Source organism: Mixophyes fleayi, chromosome 4 (assembly GCF_038048845.1).
Source record: "Mixophyes fleayi isolate aMixFle1 chromosome 4, aMixFle1.hap1, whole genome shotgun sequence".
In the NCBI taxonomy this organism is placed as follows: domain Eukaryota; kingdom Metazoa; phylum Chordata; class Amphibia; order Anura; family Limnodynastidae; genus Mixophyes; species Mixophyes fleayi.
In genome coordinates, this window is record NC_134405.1 from 51,272,183 (window position 1) to 51,283,802 (window position 11,620).

The 11,620-nt window shown below is 41.3% G+C and overlaps 1 protein-coding gene across 1 annotated transcript; it reads right to left on the bottom strand.

Moving 5' to 3' along the window:
* Positions 1 to 1,089: 1,089 nt before the first annotated feature.
* On the bottom strand, positions 1,090 to 11,172 carry PET100 (PET100 cytochrome c oxidase chaperone). The gene is made up of 4 exons (XM_075206986.1): positions 11,067 to 11,172; positions 7,324 to 7,410; positions 4,034 to 4,066; positions 1,090 to 1,308 (listed from the first exon to the last, which is right to left on the bottom strand). Exons 1-4 carry the CDS (start codon positions 11,091 to 11,093, stop codon positions 1,240 to 1,242), a joined length of 216 nt encoding a protein of 71 aa, XP_075063087.1. The 5' UTR covers positions 11,094 to 11,172; the 3' UTR covers positions 1,090 to 1,239.
* Positions 11,173 to 11,620: the final 448 nt, after the last annotated feature.

The window sequence follows — 11,620 nt, forward strand, 5'->3', positions numbered from 1 at the left end:
GTAGGTTAATTGGCTTTATGACAAAATGGTCCCTATTACGTATGTGTGAGGAATTCAGACTGTAAGCTCCAATGCGGCAGGGACTAATGTGAATGATTACATATCCTCTGTAGAACACTGCATAATACAATTGGCGCTATATAAACGGTAATAATAATAATGCCGCTCAGACTGAAGATGCTACTAGTTTTCTAGTGCAGTTTACAAAATGATCGCCTACTGGTTACAACACAGTGCATTATTTTTCATAAACGTCACTACAGTGTTATTGTCAATGGTGTAAGCTCAGAGGAGTAGTCGCCAGTGGAGATCCTCAGGGGTTGGCACTGGCTCTTGTTTTGTTTTAAAAATTAACATTTGATCGTTAATGTGAAGGGCTATCTTCACAGAAATGTATTTTTTTTTTATGGGTGGATAAAGTGGGTTTAAAAAGCTGTACTCCCCTTCCACATGTGTTTTCTTCAGCAGCATTCCCAGAATCATAGTGCCCACATGCCAGGAACTGCCATGCAGAAGGCATGAGTTCCAGGGGGTAAATATATTAATCTGAGGGGCATATTCAAATGTGCCGTTTCCGCGGCGGCGCGCTAAAACTACTACCGTTATTACCGTAATAACGGTAATAATGCGCGGACAGCGAGATTTTCAGCGTTTCCGCCGACAATTGAATATGCCCCTAAGAGTTCTGCAGCTTGCCACTATTCGGCGATTTTGACAGCAAAACTTGCCCTTACAGGCATTGCCGTTTTAAATTTAGCTGTCAAACTTGCTGAATATCGGCAAATTGCAGAACTCGCAGATTAATACATTTACCCCCCAAGACACCCTCCCTCTCTGTGTATAGACAGTTACCTGACCTGCTGATTCATTACAATTGTGCAGAGATGAGTGCAATCACAGCAAGTAGGAAAAGTCAGTAAAATACTTGGTTATGTAGAAGACTTAGGAGCAGGGAGAGATAGGTTATACTACCACTATTTACTTCACTAGTGATGCACGTATAATGTAACATTCAGCAATGACAGTATAGAGTTAGGCAAGAATTTGACAGTAATGTGATGGTAAACAAAGGAATAAAGACAAATGCAATATTTACAAAACACAGCTTTACTGTAGCCTTAAACATGAGGTTACATGCAACCATATACATCAGTGTACAGAACACCTGTCCGTATACATTGGGACAACAGAGTAACACAGCGATGGGTACATCAGGAGAAGTGATGACTGTAGGATGTTCTAGTCCTGCATTAGTAGCTGCTCTCTCCTCTGTCTCATTGTCTCTTTCAAGTCCGCCAATTGTTTCTTCTGCATGACACAAGATAAGTAGGGTGATTAGAGGAGGTAATTCTGGTTCCTCCATCGCTGTGGGGACAATTCTAAGAACCTGATTTTATATTATTATTATTTTCCATTATCTATAAACATTAACAATGCCATAAATTAGTGCAATTTCTAAAGTTACAGCAATAACTTTGCAAACAAGCAATTAGCAATTCCAAACACCGGACTTTGACCTTTTTTAACGGCAAGGAAAACTGAGTCTATCATTTACCCCTCATTGAGAAGCTGTGCTGCGGTAACATGGTTACCTAATAACTAAAGGAGGGTCATCTTTGTCTAGTAAACCAAGCATGTGGACAAGACTAAGGGCTAGATTTACTAAACTACAGGTTTGAAAAAGTGGTGATGTTGCCTATAGCAACCAATCAGATTCTAGCTATCATTTATTTAGTACATTCTACAAAATGATAGCTAGAATCTGATTGGTTGCTATAGGCAACAGCTCCACTTTTTCAAACCCACAGTTTAGTAAATATACCCCTAAAACTGTGTTGTCACTGTACATCCCACCTGAGAGTACATAGAACAGGTTTACAATACAATCTTTTCTGTGCGAACACTATATACCTCTTGTACACAAGTCAGTTATTTAATATTGTACCATGGTTTGGTTATTCAACTGCTATAAAACATGTTCTCCATCCAAATTAATAATTCTCCCTCCCCTGACCCATATATGACCCCTCCATAATGATTACCATACAGTAATTGCAGTGCTAAGTGGTATACAAACAATGGACATTGCTCAGCTCCCGATATCTAACCTCCACGGAAATGATTTGATGGGTCCGCAGACATGTTTCCATGCAGCTCTCCCCCTTCCCATTATGGTGTACTGCAGAGCTGTCCAAACGCAATCCTCAAGGGGTACTAACAGTTCATGTTTTCAGGATTTCTTTTCTATTTGACTGGGTCAGTAATTATCACACCTGTTTCTACAGACAGAAATCCAGAAAACATGACCTGTTGGTAGCCCTTGAGGACTGAGTTTGGACAGTATAGAAAAAATTATTATTATAGGTAGAGAGGGTGGTATTTTTTTTGTGTGCTTCTCTTCGCAGGACTGCTCTCATCATAAGGGAAAGTGCACGGTTTAGCATGTTAATATGGCGAAGAAATAGGATGTGCAAAATATTTGCCTTCCAACAGAAGCACCTGGGTGGGTCGTGTGTTCCTTCAGAATACAGTTGAGGGTCAGGAAAAGGCCTAAATCTGCTCCCACATGCAATAACGAGGGACAAAATATGTATATGAGCTTCAGGGGGTGGTGGATATTTAGGGGGCATGATCGCATTAGCTGGTGGCAGCAGAGCTTTTATTCCACTGCAAAAGCTGCCTTATTTTTACAGGTCTTCATATGTATAAAATGGTGCCAGTGCCGCATGCTTAAACACTCTGCTGCTGCTGCAACCACTGGTCACTGTTAGCCTCTGGTTCCATCACTGTGACCCAAACTCATTGGATCCAGTTCCCAGACACATGATCGCTTTGCTTCTGAATTGGGGTTGCCCAGTAACAGACTTTTTCCAAAAGGGGGCTGGCCATATTAGAGCGTGTCTCTCCTGCCTCTCAGCAGCAATAGGACACGTCTGCCCCTCCCCCCACTCCTACAAAAATTCAAGTGAAATAGAAAAAATCTAAACAAGATAAAAGTAAACATGTAAACAATTCCCTGCCAACCATCGCACTACTTTCCAAGCCTATCAAACCGTAGCCAAACCATCCTGCGTGACATGGGTGCATTTTGCAGTGTCATGTACAATGTACGTTGCCCAAAACACACAACAACTGTCCATTCTCCCACTTGTTGTCTGCCTACCCTCAGCCTTTACGCCTGTATGACCACCCTAAAGATTTTTGCTTGCAGAAAGAGTGGCATGTAAAACTAAGATGTGTACTTTTGTTCTTGGGCCCTATACCTTGAATAAACAACATATTTTACACTAAAGAACACAGAACAACTAGCTGATTAAATTGTGGGGGCACAAAAATCAGTATCTGCACTAACTATTAGGGGAGTAATCATAAACATTGTATTTTTTCCTATGTTTACCTGCTTCCCCTTTCTGATGCTTATAAAATAAAAATATATTTGTTTCAATTTGTTACCAAAACAAAGACCTAGCTGTCCTGTAAAACAAGCAATATAAAACATGTCTGGGTAGTCTTAGAAATAAATTATTCCCTTAAACAGATGCCTGACAGTTGGTCTGATCATCAAGGGGTGAAAACCCTCCCGTCATTAAGTGGTTAAGTCAATGGGGTGGTATTAAAGTGTTTGCAAGCAGACCTATAAAGTGACATTGTTACAGTTGCTGGCAAGTACTTTCCCATGTCAGTCTCCACTCCTGCAGAGCGTCGGCACAGAGCAAAGTTGAATGGTGTGTGCACCTATGTAGGTACAAGGCTGACAAATAGGCACATTATAATGCACTGCCATCTGCTGGCTAATGGAGAAGCAGCTAAGACATGACCACTGGTCCAATCATCCAATCATAGCTTACAGACTGGCTGCTGGACCCTTGCTTACATAGCCCGCACCATTCTAATATAGGGACAAGAGATTTTATATATATATATATATATATATATATATATACACAGTCCATGTACAGAGACAGAAATGCATCTGCAGCTTCCTCCTCACACAGTTGCATCCTCCACACATACATGGCAGTGATTTTATTACCTGCTCAGTCTGTTCCGGGGGATAAATCTCTCTCTGAAACAATAAGGCAAAAGATAAGAATACAAAATTAGCATCTTCTAAATTTGCTGTAGATATAGTGACACATACAGGACGAATTGGGTAATGCAACCATACTCACCTATGCCACATGCTTTGTCATATAATAGAACATTCTCCTATATTGCTGGTTCTCACACCACTATAGGTTCTTGTGTCTGATTTTCAGAGATTGTAAAGTTTTTCATACAGTGGTGAGGATAAATAAATGTTACACATGCGCTTACAGGGCCGGATTAATCTAGGAGCGTAATGTGAGCGCAACTTACATTTAAAAAAAATTTGTACATAACTTGCAGCACATCCGCCCATATTCAAGTACAAGCGGATGTCAAGAAACGTTCTCATGTGAGTATGAGTACATCTGACTATACGGTACTTGCCGTATGCAGACAGGCAGAACACAATGCAGAATACACACATACATATGTGCAATATAAAGTCCCATCAAAACCCATACACCCCAAAAATAATTATATAAAACAGATGCAAAACGCCTAATAATATAATAATTGCTAAAAAAAATATTTTAAACAACATTGTTTTTGTTAGTTAATACATAAATCAGACTGTTCTTAATGCGTACTGTACAAAAAATGCATTTTTCTCTTACTTGCAAACACATGGTCTGACATACATATGTATAGTCATCACTATCACTCGGCACTTACACCTGATCTGTAGCTGGTGCAAGTGATACAGCCATAAAACACGTACCTAAGAGATGACCAGAGCTTGAATCAGCCGCATGTACGTATGCTCTCCCTTGGTACGGCTTACTGTACACTGACTATGTGCATACGCCCATTCCTTGCCCTGTGCTGCCCTTCAAATCACAAGTGTCATTTGTGTGCAACCATGAATTGCATTCACTGATATAAGTCCCATTCTGGCACATGCACAGATCAATTTGAGCCTTTATTATCTTCTATTATGGTATATTTATACTAGTCTTACAGGGTTCCAGATAGTCTATGTTTCCAATAAATGTATATGGCATTGGCACAATACTATAACAACATCATAATGACAGAATCAGTGTCCAATTTGGCTACACATGTAAGGGACTAAATTGGGCAAGATCCAACCACTCGGGCAGATATGTCGGATCACTGCTGGTGGGTCTGGTCTGCAGCACTGCACTGGGTCACGTAGGAGAGAGGTAGAGTAGAACCCACACACTGCATATCATGATAATAATAGAAGAACATAAGAAAGCAGGGTAAAGTGGGCTTGACACTCGATCGATTAGACATCAATTAACTTTTCTGTTTTCTACAACCCCCAGCGGACATCTGTGTAACATTGTCCAAAGTGTTTATCTTACCAAACAATCACATAGTGTACACCATTATATTTATTTCTAGTTTTTTGGTTTCACACTGGAGTCCTAAGGATCCATAAGTGCCGGAATAACCCTCTCCTGTGTTAGATGATCCATAGAAGAAAGACTGTAAGTTTAGTTTTTTCTTGGCTGCTACTTTTGATTCTGAGAATTTGTCTTTATTGGCTCTGGTCACCGTTTTTATCTAAAACTGCTGGTGTAAGGTGTTAGTGCAGATGGGAGATGACCACACACAGGACTTAGCAGTCATCTCCTGACTGGGTTCACTAACATGTCCTATAATGAGCCAATCAACTTCAATCTAATTATAATCGGGCATCATGGTTATGTTGTGGCCAGGCATCCTGCAATATGCATTTACAAGATATGACTTGGAATTTAGATTACAAGTTTGACTCCTGGCTGGCTGACAGAAACATGGATTGTTGACTCCCCGTTGAGTTGACTCCCCATTGAGTAATCAATGTAAGTTTAATATTAAAAAAAACCAATGAAACACCCGACACTTAACGACTTCAATCATTTGAGATCTGCTGAGTGGTAAGATACATGCCCTGACCTACATCTAACGAGAGCTTATTCAGCGAGATATTTCTTGAACATGTTCACTGTCAGTACGGTACTCTATGGACTAAAGTGTCAGAACGGTGCACTATGGAATAAAGTGTCAGTACGGTACACTATGGAATAGAGTGTCAGTACGGTACACTATGGAATAGAGTGTCAGCACGGTACACCATGGAATAAAGTGTCAGCACGCTACACTATGGAATAAAGTGTCAGCACGCTACACTATGGAATAAAGTGTCAGCACGCTACACTATGGAATAAAGTGTCAGCACGGTACACTATGGATAAAGTGTCAGCACGGTACACTATGGATAAAGTGTCAGCACGGTACACTATGGATAAAGTGTCAGCACGGTACACTATGGATAAAGTGTCAGCACGGTACACTATGGATAAAGTGTCAGCACGCTACACTATGGATAAAGTGTCAGCACGGTACACTATGGATAAAGTGTCAGCACGGTACACTATGGATAAAGTGTCAGCACGGTACACTATGGATAAAGTGTCAGCACGGTACACTATGGATAAAGTGTCAGCACGGTACACTATGGATAAAGTGTCAGCACGGTACACTATGGATAAAGTGTCAGCACGGTACACTATGGATAAAGTGTCAGCACGGTACACTATGGATAAAGTGTCAGCACGGTACACTATGGATAAAGTGTCAGCACGGTACACTATGGATAAAGTGTCAGCACGGTACACTATGGATAAAGTGTCCGCACGGTACACTATGGATAAAGTGTCCGCACGGTACACTATGGATAAAGTGTCAGCACGGTACACTATGGATAAAGTGTCAGCACGGTACACTATGGATAAAGTGTCAGCACGGTACACTATGGATAAAGTGTCAGCACGGTACACTATGGATAAAGTGTCAGCACGGTACACTATGGATAAAGTGTCAGTACTGTACACTATGGATAAAGTGTCATCACGGTACACTATGGATAAAGTGTCAGCACGGTACACTATGGATAAAGTGTCAGCACGGTACACTATGGAATAAAGTGTCAGCACGCTACACTATGGAATAAAACTAGTATCACAGTGCAAAGAGCTAGAGCAAGACCATATCGTTTGAGATTGAATGTAGGGAGACTGAAGGTTGACATAATGAAGAACATTTTACAGAAAGGGTGATAGATCCACAGAACAGGAAAAGTATTTTAAAAACAAACAAACACATAAGGCAAATATAAAGCTCTTTCAAGACCCAGAACAGAAAAATCAGCTATTTTCTGCCATCAAATTCTGTTCATATGTATAGCACCATTCTGGAGATAGAAAGGTGATATTTTATGCTTACCTTACGTTTCACAATGTACTCTTCAAAGTACTTTGGTTGATTAGAGATCCAAAACATTGTCACAGGGAATGACAGGTATATCGCCATCTAGATGGAAGGAGATGATAATGACAAACAGCTCTATTCAGAAAACAATAGTGCTGGTCACATGGCCACACATGCAGCAATATTATCGCCTATATTGGCAAAACTGGCTTAATATCACTGAGTTGCATCAAATGACTGGCTTGCTTGAGAATAAGCTGATCAACTTTTATGTGAAAACCAGGTCAGCAGACTACTGCCTATGCGGTCATCTACTGATAACATTAACAGTCCACCCACGTGATCCAACTACTAGCCTCAATGCAGAGAAGTCACATTGTCCTTTTGTTAGGTGCTTAAAGATCATCAGAAGAGACACACTGTGCAAAACTGAATCATCACATGAAGTCCAACCATCTACCACCTTAGAACGAACTCTTTAATTTGTTTAAAATGTTCAGTTCCCACCCTACAATACTGCTTATTTAAACCCTCCACTCCACTGGCCTCTCCTTCTCCATCTCCACCCACTAACTCCACCTTCCCTTTTCTTTCTCTGCCTGTTGATGTTCATCACGGACCCTTTCTCTGCCCCTTTCTCTAATCCCTGTACACATTCTCCCATGGTGATCGTATGAGCTCCTTTGGCCTTTAATACCACCTCTATGCCGTTGACACTCAAATTTACCTCTCCTTCCCTGACTTTTTCCCCCCTTCTTCCTCTCTGGCCTCTTCTACCTTCATAATATCTCCAGGATCAGACCCTTTTTTACCGTAGACGCAACCAAAACTCGTTATCTCTCACTTTCACTATTGCAATCTCCTCATCTCCAGCCTCACTCCCCACTCCAATCCGTCCTCAACGTCACTCATTTTACTCTCTAGTCCAGAGGTCAGGGAACTTTTTTAACTTTTACCCCCAAATATATTTAGATATGCCGACGTTACCCCCTTGACTTGAAAGGAAGGAAATCGTATATTATTAATTATTGGAATTCAAAATTGTATTGAATCTACTCAAAATTTCTTTGAAAGCTTCAACTTCAAAACTTCAGGTTTTGGAGAAACGATGTTGCTTAATTTTTGATATGAGAGCATCAATATTGGGGCATTTTGATGTCAGAGCAATTTGGGTAAAGTCTTCAGCGTCCAATCGATTTCTCTGCTTTGTTTTTATGTTCGTTAGAGTGGAAAATCCTTGTTCGCAAAGGTAGGTTGTTGCAAAAGGCAGCAACTTTTTGACTGCCTCCTTATGTGCAATTTTGATGCCTTTGCAGCTGTTGACATCCAAAAATTTGACAGATCTGCTTTGTTTTCAAATGCAATATATGCTTCATTATTGCATCAAAGCTCAAGAAGTGCCTCTGCCAACCCTTGAGGCTCTTCTGGTACAACAGAAATTTCACATTTAAAGGGGTCTACAATCCAACTGACAGCATGTGACTCGGCAGCATTACCCCCAGGAATTTCATTTTTACCCCATTTGGGGTAATTTACCCGTTCCCTGACCACTGCTCTAGTCCCTATGCATCGTCCTCCTGTCTCTGCCGCGCACTTCACTGGCTCCCTGTCCCCTACAGAATTCAGTTCAAACTCCTTACCCTCATCTTCAAAGTCCTCAGTCACTCCTCGCCCCCATACATCTTCATCCATATGCCCTCTGGCCGTATTTGCTCTGCCAATGATTGCTGCCTCTCCTACCCACTAATTTCCTCATCTCACTCCCGCCTCTAAGATCTCCCCAGTGCAGCTCCCCACATCACTTCTACGCTCTATTGATAGTCTCCAAAGCTTAAAATATACCCTAAAAACTCATCTTTTCATAAAGGCCCTACTAGCCATCCTCCTAACTCATCCACTACCGCATACCCCACACCTACTCACCCACCTAGTGTCACGCTCTTTGTGTCTGCCCATTCCCTCTAGACAAGCAGGGCCCTTTATCTTTGTTTTTCTCCATTCACTGTGATAGCCACCTGCACACTCCTGTCAATCCCCTCCTGCATGGACTCTAAGGGGTATATTTACTAAACGGCGGGTTTGAAAAGGTGGAGATGTTGCCTATAGCAACCAATCAGATTCTAGCTGTCATTTTATAGAATGTACTAAACAAATCACAGCTAGAATCTGATTGGTTGCTATAGGCAACATCTCCACTTTTTCAAACCCGCAGTTTAGTAAATCTAGCCCTAAATCTCCTTCGGCTCCTCGGGCCCTGTACCCTGGCTCACTTCATGCTGACCTATTCACTGATCTGTCCTTTTCAAGTCTGTTCATTGTGTAATTGGTAGTTGTTCTGTCCTTCTACTAAACTTGTTGTCTGTTCTGCCCTACTATGTGACTTGTTTGCGCTTTGCTCAGTGTGTAATATGTAGTTGTTTGCCCAGCCCCCATTGTATGGCAATGTAGACTCATTGGGGGGAATTCACTTCCCCCCGAATTTCCGCGGCGTTAAAACTATTACCGTTATTATGATAGTTTTAACCTGGCTTTCTGCTCGCAGCTCCTTGAGCTGCGAGCAAAAAGCCGGCGTTAAAATTACCGTAATAACGGTAATAAAGCGCCGCGTTACTTTTACTCGTAACGCGACCAACTGAATTTCCCCAATTGTGGTACCTTATAAATAAATGATAATAGAAATACGCTTGTCGGCTGAAGTGCAGCTGGCTTCCTGATAAAAGTATAGGACATGACCTAGTCTTCGCCAACTCTGGGCTGGTGCAAAATTCAAGTCCTTTTACAAAGTGGATATGGCTGTGTGCCTCTCTGCACATAAAGCAACACCTCTAAAAATACAATGTCTCAACCCAATTATCTTATTTTAATAATCTCATTCTGCAAAATGATATCTCTATAAAACTAAGCCCAACAATGGATATGCTCTGTACCTAGCGAGAAACGACCTCTGTGCTGCTCAGATCCTCGTCTCATGCAAATTCCGCAATCGTCATCACCTTGCTCTGTAAATCTACATGCTTCCCAGTGGTACTTATGTAAACCAAGGATCACTGCACCAAAGGGAATTCTGCACTAACAACAATCCTGACAAATTGTAGACAAACTTCTTACTACAGCAGGTTTTATTTTTCTAATAAAGACATCGACCCAGCATATGATATTTTTAAGTAACATTTAAGTAAGAGAGATGCACATTGAAAGAAATGAGTGTAAATCATCTTGAGAGGCCGGTGGTTTCTATGCTGTTGTGGAACTACAAGTTCTGGCTGGACTTGTAGGACGAGAGCAGGCGACTCATAAATTGCTATACTCTTGTCTAACAATTTGCATGTATGTATAGTGGAAGGCACACCCAAATAAACACTGAAATATTATAATAGTTGCCAACTGTTGCATTTATTCCCAGGCAACGCTGGTCAGGTGTATGTAAGCAGGTTACACATGGTGCACTACAACCCCTATCATAACATGAACACTAATCATTGTTAATAATCATATATTTTACATTTAAATGCACCTTATATTAAATAGGAGGAAATGTATTGTACAGTAGATCAATACTGAAAAAAGGAAAGGAGTATGCATTATAGTTACATGTAGTAGGACAATATATAAATGCAGGCTAGGACAGACATATAACCTTAGCAGGGGTCACTATCAGCCTATGCAGAGCCATAGACTGGGAGCCTCCAGCAGTTACTCAGCACTACAAGAAGCTATAGACAGTACAGGTTTCTAGTGTCCCCTCCACGGAAACTCACCCTGAAAATCTCCAATTTGACCCCCATCTTCTACACGCTAAGGCCCGGCCACGCCTCCTCCCTTGTCATTGGCTGTAGAGATTGTCACTCAGCGCGTTCCCCGAAGTGCAATATATCCGTGCGTGCGCGTCCCAGTAACCAGCCGGGCATGTACACTAGGCGCCGTCTGTGTTACGGCGCATGCGCAAGATCTATTACAAAGGGCAAGCTGGGTCAGAAAGATGTTGTGTTGTCTCTGCTCAGTCACAATCATAGGTTTTGTAAACATGGAGCCTGTATTGGACTGTAATAAGATCTGGAAATTAATTTGACATTTTGATGTTGTTTTATCATTATTACACACTCACCAATGAAATAGACTGCAAACTCACTATTTTGCAATGGAAGTCACAGATTGTGTCCCTGGACATGACCCTATTTTTCAGCATTGACCAATTGCACACTAATGGTGTGATGCAGAGTGAGTAGTATGCCAGTTTGTATTGTGTATTTTGTGTAAAATCGCTCTGCGTGTACATTGAAAGTGGGCACATGCATATGCACACTTGCAGATT

Excerpts from the sequence above, each read along its gene's own strand:
- PET100 (XM_075206986.1), bottom strand. The coding sequence starts at position 11,093 with ATGGGGGTCAAATTGGAGATTTTCAGG. Across the intron at positions 4,067-7,323 it reads AGTACATTGTGAAACGTAAG|AGAGAGATTTATCCCCCGGA; the intron begins GTAAGCATAAAA and ends TTATTGTTTCAG. Across the intron at positions 1,309-4,033 it reads CCCCGGAACAGACTGAGCAG|AAGAAACAATTGGCGGACTT; the intron begins GTAATAAAATCA and ends TGTGTCATGCAG.